This window comes from Manacus vitellinus, unplaced genomic scaffold (assembly GCF_001715985.3).
Source record: "Manacus vitellinus isolate BGI_N305 unplaced genomic scaffold, ASM171598v3 scaffold_28_pilon, whole genome shotgun sequence".
Taxonomy (NCBI): domain Eukaryota; kingdom Metazoa; phylum Chordata; class Aves; order Passeriformes; family Pipridae; genus Manacus; species Manacus vitellinus.
The window spans coordinates 5,199,859-5,218,737 of record NW_021940122.1 but is presented as its reverse complement, the minus strand read 5'-3'; the positions used below and the strand labels follow the sequence as shown (position 1 = coordinate 5,218,737).

Below are 18,879 nucleotides of genomic sequence, written 5' to 3'. Positions count from 1 at the left end.
TGGATTATACTCTCAGGCACGTAGTATGATTCTTGGGGATTGGCCCTGTGCAGGGCCAGGAATTGGACTTCATGATCATTGTGGATCCCTTCCAACTTGGCATATTCTGTGATTCTGTGATCTCTTGTACTTTTTACTGTGATATCTATCACTGGTGGAAGACTAGACTGTTCTCATCGGGCATTATCCAGGCCTTACTCTTGTCCATGGAGTCTTTGATAAAAATTTATTCAGGACTTTCAACTACAAGCTTTAGGCATGTGACTGCTACACAGACACACAAAAGGTTTGACTCTAGAGCAGAGACACTTGTATTTCTCTCCACCTCCAAAATCACTGAATCATAGAATGGCTTGGGATGGAAGAGATTTTAAAGATTGTCTAGTTCCAACTCCCCTGCTCTGGGCAGGGACAACTTTCACTAGAATCTTATTTCGTTCTAGACTTTGGTGGGGCCATATCAGTTAGTTAGACTATTAGAGGTCTGATTTAACAGGAATCCAACAGGTTTGGAAAATGTTCCGATATCCCGCCTGCCCTGATCTTCTTGGACATTTCATACAGCAGAGTGAAATGGCACTATTTATTACACCCTTCCTTCACACTTCCCAGCCGAATCCTTGCTGTATCAAGTACTGCAGACAGGGCATCCAAAATCCAACATGCTTCTGTACTGTCTCACTGAAGCTCTGGACTTTCCCTGTATCCTAGTACAGCATTAGTGCCAAGGCAAAGAGGAAACTAATTGCCTCCAGGCATTTTTGTCAGCCTGTGCAATTCTTACAGAGCTCCTGGCCTTGCAAATTATGAAGATGGGCAGGGAGACAGACAAAGGTTTATCTGTGTGACAGGGTTGGGGGCAGCAGCTCCACACAGCACTGTCTACTTAATTGGTTTCCTTCCTTTCCCACTGTATTAATCACCACCTTGTGCATGCTGCCCAGGGCTCATTTCAAAGTCATTTTGCAGACCTACTGAGAGGGACAGGGAGCAGCCCAGGGGCGGGTTGCTTCCCAGTGGTCCCTGGTCAGAGACACAGGTCCCTTTATCTGTCTCCCCAGCACCACAGCAGCCTACTTTCCACCCAGTCCCTCTTCGATGCTCGCTAATGGAGAAGGAGGTGAGCATGAAATGGACTGCTAAAACCTATGAATATTTCAGAGCAAAAAGTCAAGTGACTCCATTAAATCCTCTTCAGTCTCTACAAATGGAGCTGAGGGGCGGGTGTGCTGGTAAATAAGAAACTCCAGCACCATGTGACTGCATGATGCTTTCCAAAGTCTCCCTTTTCCAGTGTCCCCATTGAGTCACCCAGCACTGCTGCCATACTCTCCTTCCCCAGACAAGCCCAAACAACTCTGCTGTCAGCCATATCTCCTGCTACCTCAGCCTACCCCTACATGCCTACCTGATATTCATCACTCAGCTTACTCCAGTTGTCCTCTTCCCCCTATCAAGCCCATAACATGCCAGATTCCCTTTGAGCTGACCAGCATCCCAGCGTCCTACAGCAACCCATCAGCTACCAGTACACTACCAGCACACTGTTTACCAGCTTCCCTCCCAGCTCACCTGCCATCTTTCCCCAGCCCCTTACCAAGCCCCCATCCTCATCACAGCCTCCTCAAGACGGCTGCTACCCACCCCCGTCAGCTAACAGCCAGAGTGGCGGCAGCTTTCAGAGCAACAGACAGAGCCTGACAGCCCCATATGTTTCAACAGAGACAGTTCCTCCCTCTAATGGGCCCAGAGGAGTGCAGCTTTCAAAGGATTCAGCATGGAAGTGACAGGCTGGAAAGTCTTATTAATGGTCTCTCCACCAGCACGGAGCTGGGATGCAGAACATGCCAACAGTCCAGCAGCATGGCTGTCCTGCCATGGGCAGGCAGAGCCAGCCCTTCCCAGCCACCAGCATTCTGCCACAGTCCAGGCACTGGTGCTACATGGGAGCTAGCGAGCTGAACCCTTCCCGTGGATGTGAGATGGGTTGGTGATGCCCTTGGCGTGTTTGACTTTTTCCTAGAGACCAGTCAGCATGCGAGGTTTTTCAAGACCACTCACCTTGCATTGCACTCTGTTCTTCCAGCCCCAACTCCCAGACATGCCATATGGGGTGTCTGGCACCAGGCTTGGCTGTCGTGCCCAGAGAGGAGCCCGAGGGAGACAGTCCACAACTGTGTAGGTCTCCTCTCTCTTTGCCCCTGGGAAATGGTGAGGTCAAGGAAGCCAAAGTGCCAGCACACAGAAACTGCTCTACCCCTTTGCTGGGTGCTGGCATTTAACCAGGAACTGACTTTTGGTCTTTAAGTGACTTTTAGAGAAGGTGACCTGTCATCACTCACAGGGCTGCTCCTCATAGATGTCTTCTCCATGGTTTCCAGGAACATCAGTCCTCCATATCCAAAGGCACCAGTGTCTCCCCTGTTAGACACCAGCACCCCCTTAGACCACCACTAAATGTGGCAGTTTCTTAGCTTTCACTGTGCTTTTCCTAAATTGCTCAGGTCTGCCTCAAAATGAAAGAGACCCAAGAAGGAAAGGCTGAGGCCGTGGGCAAACACAATGAAGAAGACTTTGCCCCACAGCATCCACAGTGAAATCATCTCCACACTTAGAAATGAGCTGCTGCACAGACAGGGATTGACTGAGGCTCATTGAAACTTAAGCTGCAGGCTGACTAAATGGCCAAGAATAGACAAACCCAGTGTAGAGGGGGAATACAGAACCCTCTCCATTAGACCTCTCCTCCAGTGAGAGAAACTGTTTTACCCTCTCTGGGTCAGGGTCCTGAGGATGGCCACAAAACCCTTCAGAACATGACTGTCTCAAGACAAAAAAAAGCAGAGAGAGACCTCACCAACAGTTTTCAGTTCACCCCAATTAACCCTTCCTTATTATCCAGCCAGCAATGACCTGTACCACTCCTCTCTTGCACCACAGAAATGAACCTTGTCTTTCTCTTGGCTTAGCATCCACCCACTGCTCCTGAAGTGATAATTACATTTTACTCATAACTTGCTTAATCAACTACCATAATTAAATTAAGCAGTGCCTTTTTCCCTGTACCCAGCTTGTACATTGTGTTGTAGGCTGGTGCATTTGCAGAGGCTCAAGTACCCCAAGCCTGTTTCTGCAGCTATGGCACTGTCTTGTACAAGCTACCACATCTCTGCAAACCCTGCCTCTCAGCTACAGAGTCAGTGGTGTTCCTCTGAGAGAACTGGGCTGTTACTTCCTTGTCTCTCTTATTGTTCATGTTCACCATTCCATGCAAAGCTAGATGAAAATTATTTCCTCTTTAATATAGAAAAATGGCCCTACATGGAGAAAAATTGTTTCATTTTTAATTAAAAAAAGTGATCTTAGGCACCGAAGTGCATAAATTCTCTTTTGGCTTTTTTTGATCATCTTCAACAAGGGAGCATTTTCTGTCAGACTGGATGCCAGTTCCGCATTCAATGGTAAAACAGGGCAAAGTGTGGCAGATTAGGAGATTGTAAATGTAACAGAGTGCTTCATGTTCCCTGCTGGGTAAAGGAGAGCAGACTTAGAAATTTGAGTGACTGAGAAACACTGGTCTTTTGCCTGTGACCTCAGTAGAGCAGTGAAGGTGGCAAGTTTGCCATGAAGCTGTTGGCATTCTCAAAAACCAGAAATTTCTGTTGCAGTTTCCCCAAGGAGAGGAAGTGTTCCCCAGCCCAGTCTCTCTCCTATGACAGGGGATCACTACAGGAACAGGAAACATGTTGCTTGCACATATCTCATAAGCTGGGGAAAGGCTGTCGGTGTGGTCCATGAATGTGGGAAGATATCTGAAGGGAGTTCACCTTGGCAGAGAGGCAACTGGGGGGGTTGAACACGCAAGGTGAGTCATGTGTCATTTTCTACAGTTCAAGCAGAAAGTTTATTTCTATCTCACAGTGGCAAGAGTGTGACACTGGAAATCATGCAAAATGAGCTTTGTGTGCCTGGTTAGAAAGTCTCTGGTGGAGATTTACATTAGGTTGAGTGTTTCAGCTGACACACGTCCCATGGGACAACTGTTCAGCCTCTTGCCCTGCCTCTCCTCTGTGTAGCAGATAACAGAGTGCAAGACAGCCTTGCTACCTCAAGACAACCATTTACTTGGAGAGAGGTCCTTGACTGCCCCTTTACAGATGTTTTGCCCCACAGAAGCAAAGTCAATCTGCCAGGGTTGAGCTCTGCAATCTAGTGATGAGGCTAATTGAAACCACTTGATTTTGAATGTTAAATATTTGTTTGCACACAAGATGGAATCCACGCCTTTTTTGGAGAAGCCATGAGGCAACTGATGATTACATGCAAGAATACAGACATCTAATTGTGTCATTTGTAAATTGGCACTTTGTCCAGAACCCATGTGAGGTGCTGAGGTCTGCTCTGTTTCCCAGGCAGTTCCTTGGAGCCTCATCATGAATTTTCCTATGCCCTTGCTAAGCCAGCTGCTGTATTTCAGAGATGAGTTGCAAGTGATTTCTAAATAGTGGCTGCAAAGCTTCCTGGGATGAATGGATGTGATCAAAATGCTTGATTTCAGCTCTGCTCTTGAGTTGCTGACAGATACAGCACAGCATTAAGTCAGCAGCATAGCACAGCTTGGGAAGCAATTGCTGCTCTGTTCATATTTCATTGCACTTGGCACAAAGCTGATACTGAGGAAAATAACTTGGTGGGACTTCTTAGGTGTTGAAATATATACTTCTATATAAAAAATTTCTGGAGTTTCCCAGTCAACTACTGAAGATTTAAATGCGATGAGGAATTTGATACCTTTACGTACGCTTGCACAAGGTTGCCTCACTTCTTTACATTGAGAGTGGCAGAGCACTGGAACAGAGAGCCCAGGGAGGTCGTGGAGTCTCCCTGTCTGGAGACATTCAAAACCCTCCTGGACGAGATCCTGTGTCAGCTGCTACAGTTGACCCTGCCTTGGCAGGCAGGGTGGACTAGATGATCCCCAGAGGTCACTTCCAACCCTAACAATTCTGTGATTTTGAAGTTGTCTAAAAATAAAATAAAAAATAAATTATTCCATTTTCTACTCATTTTTTCTTAAACATTACTGGATAGTGACCCACATTCCCATTTCTACACCCAAGTAAATTCCCTGAGTTGGAACATCCCAGGCCCAGATATGGTTGTGGACATTTTGCAGCTCCGTGGTGCCAAAGAAAAGCTTTTCTCAGTTCAGCCTGGTTTTTAGGCACTACCCAGCCAGCTATAGGCCAGTCTTTCTGGGGTCAAGAGCCTCTGTGGGGATATCTGTGTCATTTTATATAAATACTCAGAAATTTGCACAGGAGACCACAACTTCCATCAGGCCTATATCCTCTACCTCAATGGATATTGAGCGGAGTAAAAACATACCAGGCCTTTTACCTCACCATTTCATTTTAACATAGCTTTTCACCCAGACAGGATAAGTAGAAGGCATTTCTTTCCACAGTAGTAGGACTTGACTGAGAAGGTCAAGGGAGACCGGAATGAGATTTTTTTGTAAAAGCACTGAAATCCTACACAAGGGAGAAATTTCTGTTCCAGGAGCAAATAATTGCACACAACTACACATATCTATAAGTGAGAGACTTTATTTGAACCAATTTTTCAAATACAGACATCTGTATTATTCTCACTTCTCGGGAATGTTTTCTGCTCATTTTTGAAGCTTGCAACCTTAGGACAATATTCAGGACATATGTGTACATTAGATCTCTGCAGATGGACACATTCATAATGCACAAGTACAATGAGTGAGAGACTCTTTCCAGATCCTCACACAAGAGCATCGGAAATGGGCCGCTCTAATCGTCAAGTTCTGCTCTTATTAGCTTCCAGACACGTCACAGTTCTTGATATTCTCTAGGCTGTAGCCACCTTCTTCAGGCCCCGATTTACTACTGTGTTACTTCAGCTGTATGCCAGTGTAACTCCTCAAAATAGGGCTTAGGTGATGCACAGGGATGTGTTTTATTCATTGGGAACAGGCATGAGCAGAAAAACCAAGCTATTGAGTGAACGGTTCACCTGGGATTTTCTTTTGTGAGAGTAGTCTAGGTCTCAGGCTGGGATTTATTTTTTTGGAAGTGGCCAGTGGTTCTGGGTGTGTAATACATGAATCTTGATGTTCAGAGCATACAGGGGACCTGTGGCTTGGACCCCAGTGAGGTGTCTCTCAAGTTGGGCACTCCAGACGTGAGCCACTGGGGTCACTAGCCTGTTCTGCAAATCTCAACCTTCACCTCTTCTTTCAAATATTGCTCAACAGAGGAATGTAGTAATAAAGCATTGTAGGTAAGAATGCAGGCTCGCACATGACCTGAGATCAACACCCTGAAAAATGGATAGAGGGTAGCGCTTTCAGAACCACCTAAATGACTCATGATCTTCAGCTCCACTTTGGGAAATGACTGGAGAATTTCAGGCCTGAGACCCCCAAATGCACTGCAGAGAGGAGTTTGGACATCCTTCAGCATCTGGGCCTTAGGAACTTGCATCTCTTTGAAAGCCAGTGAAATGTGTGCTCTCAAGTGCCCATGTCACTTAGGTTATTCTGAAAACTGTACCCTATATACATATAGGTAGATAAGGGGCAGACTTTCACAGGCACAAGTGGCAGTTAGACATGTAACTCCCATTGATTTTTTTTCCCCCTCGGGGACCTGGAAATTACCCCCCGAGGAGTTGAATCCTCCTCTCGCACTATTTTCACACCAGATTAACACCACTGGTTCCAGTGGAGCGACTCCTGAGTTACCCCGGTGTGAGCGAGAGGAGAACCAGTCCTGAGGTGCTCTAAATATCCAGTGAAAGTGCTAATGTGGCAATGCGGAAAAGCAGGGAATCTGAGCACAGGCCTGGAAGAGGACCCCCAACACCACTTCTGGCATCGCTGAGCTGCAGGTGACCACCGAGCGGACTTCTTAGCCAAGAGGGACCACAAAAACATTCATTCAAACCCTTCCCTCCACCTCTGCAAACCACAGCCACTCCATTTCCTTCCGAAAACATCTATGACAAACACCAGACAAAAAGTCTCAAGTGCTAGTTTGCTGTTTGGAGACCACAAGAAAAAAGAAATAACTCTCATGGGGAGTTTGCTATGAACTCCCTCTTCCTTTTTTTCTTCTTTCCTTTTTTTTCTAAATCCCTCTCTTTCAGTCATGGCCATTTCTTTCACCTAGAGTAACACATTTCCCAAGCTACGGTGTTTATGTGGTCACCACAGGTGAGTTACTTCTAGCTAAGGCCTCTCATGGGGCTGCATTAGGGTTTAGGGTTGGAAAACACTGGGTCTGAAGGGATCTTAGCAGAATGCCCTTCCCCTCCCTTTGGAATGTGGCTCATTGGGAAGCTCCTTGGCTGATGCAACTACTGCAAGGGTTGTGGGGTTTTATATGCTATCAGTGCAGATAGTCAGGATGCCACAAGCATTGCAAAGCAGACCAAATCCATGCGAACGATCTACTGCATTGATGGGAGGTGGGGGTTATGTTGAAATTTTTTTTCACTTTTCCAAGGCTTAGTCTAGTGAAATGTAGTGAAATGTCAAGAGCTGGCCTACAGCTGGTACGAGCATTCAGTATAGCTGTGGGTCACTAGCGTGTCTTACTACAGAGGCATGGAAAAAGCCCCTCTTGGACCCTGAATTTCCACAGCACTGCACGGTGAGGTCAGGTACAATATTCCCAGTGTGAGTCACTCTGACATGCCCTTCCCTTTCCATACATAAAATAACAACCACAGACACCTCCAGGCAAAGTTATATTCTCTTCAGGGAGAGAGAATGAGATATATATTCCCTGGGGAATTACTGTTGGTTGTCACATCAGGACTAGTAGAAAAGCTTCAACTACTCTGCTGATTACTCTTTGCTCCACTCTTTACTTCTGGGACCTCCTGCCTCTTCTGCTGCTCTCAGCTCGTTTGATATTTTGCTAGAAAAATTGTTCCTCAAATACCCTTGTTCTCTTTCCAGTTTCCATCCCATGCTACATCTTTCATGCTGTTTCCTTTTAGCCTTTGAAAATCTGACTGAGGAGGCAACTCAAGGAAATCCAAATGCTTTTCTCTGCTCTCTTCCTGTACCCTGAAGACAGCCCAGCTTCCTATACAAATCTTGTGTATTACACATTAAACCACTGCCTGCTCAAGGCAGGGTTTGTCTCTGTGTTCTCTCTCACGCTCTCTTTGCCCTGACTCTCTGGCAGGATCAGGACACGGTACAATAAGAAAGATAGGGGGTGCTTGGTTACAGCTAGAAATTTTAGACTGGAACCAAGGGAGAGGAATTATTATTTAAATTATTTCGGTTTGCAGTTGGTAACCACATACCCCATTTTCTTTGTGGGAGGGGAAAAACCAAAACACAAAACCCAACCCTTTGTTCTCTAAGCAACATGGCAAAGTATGTTCTTACGAACGGTGACAAAACACGCGCGATGCCCCAACCATCGGCCAAGGGGGAGGCAACATGCGAAATACAAAGATAAACATCCCTGGGGAGAGAAAGTTTTTTAATTTTTTGAGGAGGGAGGAAGGCCTATGTCCAGGAAGACATGAGAGGCAGTTTTCATTTCCTTATAAAGTTAAAAATAGTAATAGCAAACTGGAGGCAAAATGAAAAATTTGGCATCCGAAGTCAGAAGAGCAGGGAGACCACATGGTCTTTGAGGAAACAGGCAAGACAGTCCTTAAGAAAACTGTTGTAAATGGTCATGACAGGAAATAAGGCCAAACAAAAACTGTGCTCTCTCCTTCCTGCCTCCTCCCAAACACCTCTCCCACAAATCCTGAGAGCTGAACCTCAGTTCTCTCAACTCAGTGCTAGAGACACGGGGTTTCTGCAATGTCTGAGCTGGGCTGGGCACCTTGTGTGCTACGAACAGCAAACATACTCTACACCTCTCCTCCCTATGCCTCAGCCCCCCGTGTCCGTCAGAGCCCTCTCCCTCCCCAGACACCATCCACACCCCTGCTGCTGTTGCAGCAGAAAACGGGCGGGGTGGTGAGACCTGACATACGGTCCAAGCAATGCCTGATGTCTGCGCTACATTTGCTGAATTGAGGTCAGGCTGGAAGGTGTCTCAGGGTTTACCACCCATCATGACATGGGAATATTAGCATATATATCATTTATGAAGTATGACACAATACCTATCTGTCAGTCAGCCCATCTTTCTACTTATTTAGTCTGTCTAATCTACTTTAGCTAGCTACGTTTCACTATCTCTATCAATCATCTATTGCTCCATATTATCTAATTTCTTCCTGTCTCTCTCTCATCTTTTTCACTCTAATCTTTCTTTCTCTAGCTATACTCCCCTCTCTCTCCCTATCATCCATCTATCCACTCAGAAATCTTCCCCCCCCTCCTCTCTCTAATCCCTGTTTTTAAAACTCTCTGTCCAATCTCTCTCCCACTCTCTCTTTCCCTCTCTTTTAAAAAATATTCCCAGTCTCTCTCTCTCTCTCTTATTTCTACACAATGCCAGGAAGCACATCTAAATGAATCCTGACGTGTTTTGATGGCACTTGCAGTGAGCAGGCTACGTTCAAAGCGATCATTTCTGAGGAGACTCTGTTCATCTTTTCTCCCTGTTTCCAAAAAAGAGATGGAGGAGAACAAACGAGTAGGGCAGGGAGGGCCAGCCAGCCCCCTCTGAAAGCCATGGAGCTGCCACTCCAAGAGGCATCAGCCACCAAGGGATATTGGAGCTGTCAGCATAATCATCTTTTTGGTGTTACTGCTGTGAGGGCAATTTAATCATGGCCCTGCAGCATCACAGAGTAACACTGCAGGGTTTGCTGGCTGTGACTGCCAATGCAGCCAGGAAATCATGCAAGAGCTGGTGGGAAAGTACATGATCATAATCAGGGCAGTGACAGAGCAATAACAGCCAATAAGTGGGCTTTTATTAAAGTCCAGTTATTACTAAATATATTTTAACTGTTCACTCTCACAGCTCATAAACAGAGCAGCAGACCCAGATGGTTGCGCAGGCTTACGGTTTGGCATCTGTCAGTCCTCCACTGGGACAGGCAGACATGCACCAGGGAAGATCACACACCCTGTGGAAAGCAGTGGTGGAGATTTAGGACGCGGTGCTCTGCCCTGGCCATAAATGACAGCTAAAAACTTCTTTGCTAGAGCTGAGTGAACCATCCTGGAGTTCACCAGGGAGCAGGAATAGGTATTTCTCAAAGTGCTGTTGACTGGCTCTTACACCACCAGACCTCATCCTGCCCATGTGCCTATTTATTCAATGCATTGGCCCAATTTATTTTGCCAAATAGAACACTTTTGGAAGGCCACACTATGCTATGCAGTGACTTTTCCAACTCTAGCCCAAAGGGGTGACCATTATCCTGCTGCCGGGGGAAGCTCAGGCCCCAGGACCCTGTTCCCTCATGGCCCTTGGTGCACCCCTTGGCAGGGGTCAGACCTTCAGCATGGATCAAAGCAGGTCCCTTTGCAGGCTCATCTCTCCAAGGTCACCACAGTTTTCCAAATCAGGGCCTAGAGGTCTCCTAGAGAGCCACTTATCATGTTCTTTCCTAAAAACTGATTTTGCGACTTTCGTTATTTATGTTAGTCAGTGCTAACATCTCGCTCAAAATCCAAGCCTGCTCCCCTTAAAAATCCCCTCAGCAGTGCCAGGGAGAGCAGTCAGTCACTGACTGGTGGCCAAGAAGCACAGCTGGACCACGCAAGAAGTGGCCAACCAGAGACCACAGGTCAGCAGGATGTACAGCAGCATAGAAATGCGACACGGTGGTATTAATGATCATTATTCTCATTTATTAGAATTATTTTCAGTTTGAAAAAGGAGCCTGGAGCCAAGCATTATGCTAATTGGCACATTTTTTAGTTGTTGTTGTTTTAGTTCTGAAAACAAACTGGGGTTTAGTATTCTTTTTCCTTCATTTGTTTGTAGTGTTGGGTCTTTGTTTTTTTTTTTTCTTTCGTTCATTCCATCACATTGAAAAAGGAAGAAAAGAATTATTTTCCCTCTTTTGTTTTAACTCACTCAGTAAGTCTGGACTCCTCGGATGAACGTAACATTGCACACACACACACTTGGAGAAGAGAGAGAGAGGAGAGGGAGAGGAGAGAGAGAGAGAGAGCGCGCTCGCAGTGGGCAGACAGACACACGCACGCGCCAGGTCAAAGAACTCTGATACAGTGCAAGAATTTTCCCAAAATGATTGGATCATCATTACCAAAAACTCGCCATAACAACACCAAGAAACAAAGAAATGTTTAAGCCACACTGTTTGACTGGGATTTTTCCTGCTTTTTTTTTTTCTTTAAATGTTTGCCACACAGAGAGAAAAAGGGTTTAAGTGGGAGTGGGAGAGGGACAGACAGGCTCACAGATGTGAGCAGGAAGGGGGGAGATCAAGATTGGGGTGGGAAGGAAGGATAGAGGATAGGGGGAGGGAGGGAGGGGCAATGGGGAGTCATTTCTTAATGTTCAGGCATTTTCTTGGTCCGCCTTGCTCTCTTCTTCTTTCACCTCTTCCTGCTGGGCACTTTCAGTAGGTTTGGTTTCTTCTACAGCATCTAGTGGGGAAAGAGATGGTCCAGGGTTAGTCAGCCATGATCTAGAACATCCTGCATGTGCACACAGCCACTGCATAATGGACTGCATGGCTTCAGACTTCTCTCTCCCCAAAGTGACCCAGGTCTCAAAGTCCCTGGCATTTCTGCAGCACAGAAAGAACATACCAGGGTCCAGCACAGCAGGCAAGTGTGTAGCTCTCACAAAACACCTTCAGCCAAAAAGCATGTGCAACTGGAAGGAGCTGCCTTGCTTGCTGCTGATGTGCCAGGTAACCACTGTTCATGTCATCAGATGCACTTATTAGGCTCTTGGCTTACCGACTGGATCACACACCTTTTTATGGAACCCACTAACTGCACCAACTACTGCTGAATTGTTGTCCCTTAATTACAGCCAAGACTTAAAGAGGTCACAAAGAATAAACTCTTATAAACACTTGAAGCCTGCAAGAGCCAGAGGGAAAAATTTAGTAACCTGTAACTCGGACTTCTGTCACACTGAACGAGGATCTAGAGAAATGTCTCTAGCCTTCAAGAATTGGAGCCTTCATCCAGGAGGTTGCCACATCTCTCCACTTTTCTGAGCTCTCCTTTCAAAAGCAAAGCTGCCCTGGGGGGAAGCAGTGAGTGTAACTGGAGGCTGAGCTGCCTGTCAATCAGACACCTTGTTCTGGCACACCATTCACGTAAGAAGTTAAAACTAATGCTAGGAACAATCCCACAAAGAACTAGACAGAGGATCAGAACCCAGGGGAAGGCAGAGGCAGCTGAGAGGAACAAGGCAAACAAAAGGAGTGCCCCTCAAGCTGGAGTGATTTCACTGCTGGGTTCATTTAGCCTGAGACACCGTCTCCTTCACTGCAGCATGAGAGATTTAATTACCCCTGAGTTTCTACTGACCAGCTCTCACTATGTTCAGATCAGGGTACACTAAAGTGTTCTCTGGCCTCTTTGAGAAACAGTCCGTGCACTGTGTGGATTGCTTTTACAGGACAAAGTGATGGTTGACCCAGGGCTGCAGGGCTGTAAGGCAGAATAAAGCACAAGGGTCTTAGTGCACTGGAGTGGCTGGTCTGCTGCATCACCATTTCTCCCCATTTCTCACTGACTCCCCCTCCCACACACACATACACACAGCCCATGGAGAGGTCAAGCAGACAGCATCACTCCACACTTGGCATAAAGAACAGGGAAAAGAAATCAGTGCTGATGGGTTGGGTGGTGTGGGACAGACCACATGTCATTGGTATGACACAAACCTGAATTGATGGCACTCGACATACCTCTGTAGCATCACTGTATCTCCAGTGGTAATTCAGAGAGGACTGTGGGGTCCCTGGATAGTTCCTGGCTTCTCTGATGAGCTATCAGATTACAAAGTACCAGCAAATGAAATGGGCCAGGGACTGCTCCCCGGCCCGGAGGCCAGCTGGCACCACACAGCTTATGTCCATAATGCAAAACTCTCTTATCCTCCAGAATGGGGTGGCTGTGTCTGGGACCTGTCTGGGGCAAAGCTAGTTGGCGTATGCAAAAATCACAGCATGGTCTGTGCTGCCAGATTAACAATACAGATGTGCACTTGCCAGTGTTTAGTTTGTGAGGATTAGCATCCTCATACTCATGTTTAGCTTCAGCAAGAATGCTAATTGGGATGTGAAACTTTCCTTACTGACACCATTCGTGCATATTGGCCTGGTCCATTTGATGCCATCAGATGGCAGACTTGTATTTGCTTCCAATACTAGCAGTAGGTGCATTTCTGCTTCCCACTCCCCCTCTGCTCTTAGCCTAGCTTTTCAATATGTTCCTAGGCACCACTTCCTTATGAATCACCTCTGAGATGTGTGTAACTTCCCACCCTGAATCATCTTCATTAAAGACTACTTCTGTACCTTCATATAATTTTTATCTTAGTAAACTATGACTGCTGATTTTCCAAAAGGTAAAAAATTCTGTGGGAACATCCCAATGGCCTGAACCACTGCACCTGCAAAACCTCTGTCAGCAAAAACATCTGTGGACTTTCCTTCCCTTGATACTGAACAGCTAAACAAAATCCTATTCAGGGACTCCATCTGCATCTGGTACAGCTACCACAACAGATCAAAGACAAAATAGGCTACTGATTAAAATGGGATGCAAGTATCACTGTAAGGCAAAGCAGGCCAGCTTGGGTTAATTTTTAATTTTGTTAATTTTCCTGAATGACTTGATCCCTGGGAGGGAGGGGAGTCCTTTTAATCCTGCTCTTCTCCAAGACATTCATAGAGGAGACGTTGAATTATGAAGTTAAGAGTAGAGTCCCAATGCACAACCAATCTACCCTTAAATTTGAGCCAAAAGACTATTGTTAGCCAGCAGCAAAGCCTAGTTTCTTATAAAGCCCTGACAGACAGATCCTAGTAAAGTAGAATTTCTGTTTTTTTTCAACATGTGCAAGATAAGCAAAAGAGCATCAAAGAATAGGTAATGTGGCTTCAGGAACACAAGCCCTGACACTGTATGTCATTGTGTTTAAAACTTTTTGTATCTTCCTACTGAAAATATGCACAGGTTTTAGCCAGCAGTCCCACAGCCTCCTTTAGCACAGCACAATAGACGGGCCCGTAACGCAGCAAGCACAGGGACAGACAGACACTGGGGTGTCCTGCACACCTGCTGTGCTGCCGAGTGCCTTGGCCAAGACATACGAACCACTAAGCCACACAGATGCCCCTGTTGCATCAGCAGCTGAAAGTGTGGTCCTGCTCCTACACTAGTAAGCTCTTGACAGTTGTCCTGGAGGGATGGGCAGGAAATCTGGTCACATTCAAAGTGGGGGAGCTGGCAACCTCGGTGCTGTGGGGTACATCACAGTGTTTCCGTGCTGTTCTTGCTTAATAAGCAGGCAGGTTTAAACACAGTTTCCTGCCATGTTTTGTTCCCTGTTAACTCACCACAGTGGCAAATCTGATTTCCAGGGAGTGCCCGTGGCGCCTAGAGATCCCTGGCTGGCAGAGGAACTGCACAAAGGTGCCTCACTGTCTCCATTACTCTTCTTTGGGGAGCAGACAGCAGCAGGCAGATGACACTCTGCTGAAGCAGCCCAGAAACTGCACTGATTTCTGCTGTGGATGAAAGAGCCTGGACTGACTCTGAGGCCATGGAGCAGCAGGAACAATTTAAAGTCACTTCACCACATATTCAAGTCAAGAGAGAGGAATCATACAAACCAAATGATGGACTGTGGATATCACAAGTATAAGTCTAGCTTTTTGAATAGGACTTATCATACAAAATTCAGTGAATCGCTATCCCTCTTTTTTCTTGCATGGTGTTGAAGCAATAAGGGAAAATACTCTATGTACTACTGTACCATGCTAAGCTATGTCTTATTTCCTAGCAGTTTTAGCAGCATTTCATTGATTTCTGGGATGGGGGGAAAGAAGTAACCTGGTGTTATTATATAGTAATGAAATTTAGCAAGAAGCAATATCATGAAGAATAAAGAATTCAGCACAAAAAAAAAAATAAATTTCAAGCTGTGGCACTGCTAAACCACGTCAGTAAGAAGAGGATTCGCTCTGTGCAATGGGAGCAATGCATCACAAACCCACTGACATCAGGCCAAGTTAATAGCAGTTTTTGATTCACAACAAGCAGTGAGACAGTTTATCTGACTCACCAGTTTGTTTGATGCAGGCAATTTCTGTAGTGTTGTTCTCTGGGGTTTTCTCCAGCCTAGTTTTCAGTGTCCCAGCAAAGGAGGGCAAGGTATCCCTGGGGAGATTAGTAGATAGCTATCCTGGGGATTCTATACATCAGAGAGAATATTATTTACTTTGCTTTTTATCCAATACTAGTCTTTATCATCCAGTTTTTTGAACTCTAGGCTGCTGCACCTGTGGGTTTGTAGTGGACAGATGCCATTATACAGACAGAACTGCACAGCCTTGGTGTTGTACATTCACTTTGCACTTTGTTGACAAAAAAAAGCAGATGAGAATTCAAGCTGTCCCCTGCTAGAGAAACAAAAGCATTTCATCCTGGGAAGCCAAACTTCCACCTATCTAAACTGCCTCCCTTCTGAACATTGTGAGATCTCCTTCTGCAAGATCAGAGTCCCCCGTGTCCTCGCAAGAGACAAAATAAGCAGGGGACAAAACAGCAGTCAGTTCTTTCTTCAGGTGAGTCTGGATTTGGGCAGCATCAATATGCTCATGATGAGACCATGAAGTGAGAAAATTGAGGTCAAAGGGGATAGACATCTCACCTAACTGCAGATGTACACAGAGACATCTCTAGTTGATCTTCTTACTCTCTCCTTCCCTTCTAATTAGTGGAAATAAACATCACATTTCTAGGACTCTATTAACCTGTCCTGTTTAGATACCTACTTTAGGACAAGAGGAGTTGCAGCCTGGGAACATCTACATCTGTAACAAGTGAAGGTGGAGACATCCACATTTGTCCTAGAGCATTCCAGCCACAGAGCAAAAGGGAGCAAAACTCACAAAATGAGAACTCAAGATGTGCACGCATGGATGAAACAGAACAGGAGGGGAGGCAGAGCTGTAATATAAAGCAAAACAAGCCTGAGGAGGGGTCAAAAAGAAATTCAGTCCTGAAGGATAAAGCAAGAATGGTTAGGTCAAAAAGCTAAAAAAACCCCAAAACCCAAACCATCAACAAACCCCACCTAGTTTGTGCTCGCAATCGTCACCCTTACAGTTGTCTAAATGCACACCAGTCATTACTTGCACTGTTACTGGTTATTCCAGTCCTGTGGTCCCATCCCCGTTGACACAATTTTGAGATTTTAGTTTGGTTTTTTCAGTCTTTGGAAAGCTACGCTGCAGTCCAAATCATCCTATAGCATGGGATAATTTTGCCAAAGAGGCAAGCATCTGTGAGCTGAGCTGCCACCAATCTCACTTCCACCTAGCACACTGGATGGATCAGCCAAGTTGAGAAACATTTTGGGCAGCCTCAGATAAACCTTAAGCTGTGACTGCAGAATTGTTTAAGGGATAAAACAGCATGGTGGGACAGGCTGATATGTGTTTGCTTCCTGGCTGTGGGGTCTGTGTCAGAGAGATGCTTCATACCTACAGCTCCAGGTGGCACCTGCTAGGGAACAGCCTTACCCATGGAAGAGTAGCAATATGGAATGAACTATGGATCCTTGCTGAAATAGGGTCTTAGAGAGTTCCTGCTCCTCAGCACTCCATTTATTTCCTGGAAAGGGTGAGAGTCATGTCTGTGAGCCCTGCTGGGGAGCAAACGCCTGGAACATATGCAGCTCTGGTTGCTGTAAAGCTGAAGCAGGCACGCAAGCAGCAGTTTTGCTGGATGGTGGTACTTCCAGCTGCCTTTGCCTACGCTGTGCTCTAATGGCTGAGTGTGCAGGCTCCCCTCCAAGTCCCTCCACTGCCCTACATTAGTGAAATTAGGTTGAGTGGATTTCCGGGTAAAACACTGTCTCTTGGGACCTGCCCAGCTCCTGTCTGACTCGCCAAGATTAATTAAATCAGAGCAGTCATCAGCTTATGACCATAGTAGCAGCAAGCTCTCTGATGATCATTTCTTTTGTGGCTGGTGGCTTGGGTTTTGTTTTCCTTTTTGTCTCTGTTCCACTGCAGATCTTTAAATTACCACAGCCAACGCCAAGAGAAGAGAAATTGCACAACACTCTGGGATTCTAATACAGATGCAGGGATTTTGCTTTTGCTGCTCTCTCTCTCTGTTTGCATAATTATTGCTGATATTGATTGTGCAGCTAGAACTCTCTTGTGCATTCATGCTAAAGTACTGCCCAGATCTATGCAGACACTGCTCTTTCTCTAGCATTTTTCATGCTCCCTCCTTTCTCTGTCCTTTGCCAACTACAGCTTAGGCAGAGATGGATCTGAAAATCTGTTCCTCATCCGGTCTTCACTTTGCTTCCAAATACTAATCTGGGTCTTCCTGCCCTGTTTTAAGGAGATCTCATCTGCCCCAGAGATGACTCTGTTTAGAGACTTTTTTTTTTTGGAGGGTAAGGAGCACTGGAAGGCTCCATTTAAAATCCCTGACCTAAGCCTCTCCTAGTTTTAATGACATTTGGATCCAGATTTGGATCCAGGCTTCACAGCTTGATTCATCTGTCCCAATCCATCTGTCCTTCTAGCCAGCCAGAAGCCTATTCCAGGCAGACGATGGTAGGTCTGAGACTGCTGAAACAAGACACACTTCAGGTTCAGAGCTGTTGCTTACACAATTCTCTTCCTGATCCATGTTAGCCCATTGCAGTCAGCCCTACGATGCGTCATATGCAGTGCTAAAATCCTACGCCCTCCCCACTCACTGCTTCTGAAAACTGGCAGACTTACACTGCCCCAGTAAAACACTGAGAAATTAAGAAATTGGATGTTTCAGGTAAGTGACTGTGTCTGGTCCAGGGGATTGACTTCTCCCAGACCTCACTTGCTACAGACAGACCCAGGGTACCACCTGGTTCCTGTGAGGCCTGGGGGTCCTGGTGGGCACATGGCACGTGGGAGATAGATCTGCATACCCTTGGCAAACCCTGCAACAGCGTGATGGGGAGGAATGTCCCCAGTGCAAGTAGCAGGCAGGAGGTCCAGGGAAAGAAGCAGGCAAAGCAGACTGTTAAGGTTAAACCAAAACAGTTAATATGGCCACAATACGCGGTAGCTTGAGCCTCCTATTCCTAGACCACCTCATCTTTGTTTCAGAACCATGTATGAATGGCTCAGTTGCTCCATCAGAGAGAAAAATAAACAACTTCTGCAAGTCCCATGGCTGATAACTTCAGTCCAAGCTTGGACAGCTGCCTCCTTTTCTGATCCTGCTGAATCCTCAGAGGACAGCCAGCCCCAGTTCTGTCGCCCCAAATGCCTTTGCGCTTTGTCAGGCTGAAGAGACAGTGGCTTAGGGATTTCCTCGCCCTCTCATCCCACCTCGTGCCTTTCTTCCTCTAGCACCACCGTGGAAATCCAGCCCTGCATTGGCATCCATGTGCATAGTAGATGGAAAGGGAAGGAGTGGTGGGAGAGATACTCAGGGTGCGCAGCAGTGGGGAAGGGGTGCTGAGGGGAGTCAGGCTCACAGCTCCAATGCAAAGCATCTTTCACAGTGTCTAGACACCAGCTGCCGGGTTGCCACGGAAACTCCCCAACTCTGGCTGACAGGAGGGAGCAGTGAGGTCTCCAGAGAAATGGGAGAGATGGAGGAAGAGGGTGGGGAGAGAAAAGGGAGGGTGTTCCTTGTGAATTTGAGGTGTTAACTCTGTTACAGCTACATTTGCAAAT

At 46.2% G+C, this 18,879-nt stretch overlaps 1 protein-coding gene across 1 annotated transcript in view; it reads right to left on the bottom strand.

Moving 5' to 3' along the window:
* Positions 1 to 5,593: 5,593 nt before the first annotated feature.
* Positions 5,594 to 18,879, bottom strand: part of GAP43 (growth associated protein 43) — a 58,539-nt gene continuing 45,253 nt past the window's right edge. The window contains exon 3 of the mRNA XM_018074739.3: positions 5,594 to 11,584. Coding sequence (XP_017930228.1) covers positions 11,496 to 11,584 — 89 coding nt within the window. The 3' untranslated portion in view covers positions 5,594 to 11,495. The remainder of the gene's footprint in view (positions 11,585 to 18,879) is intronic.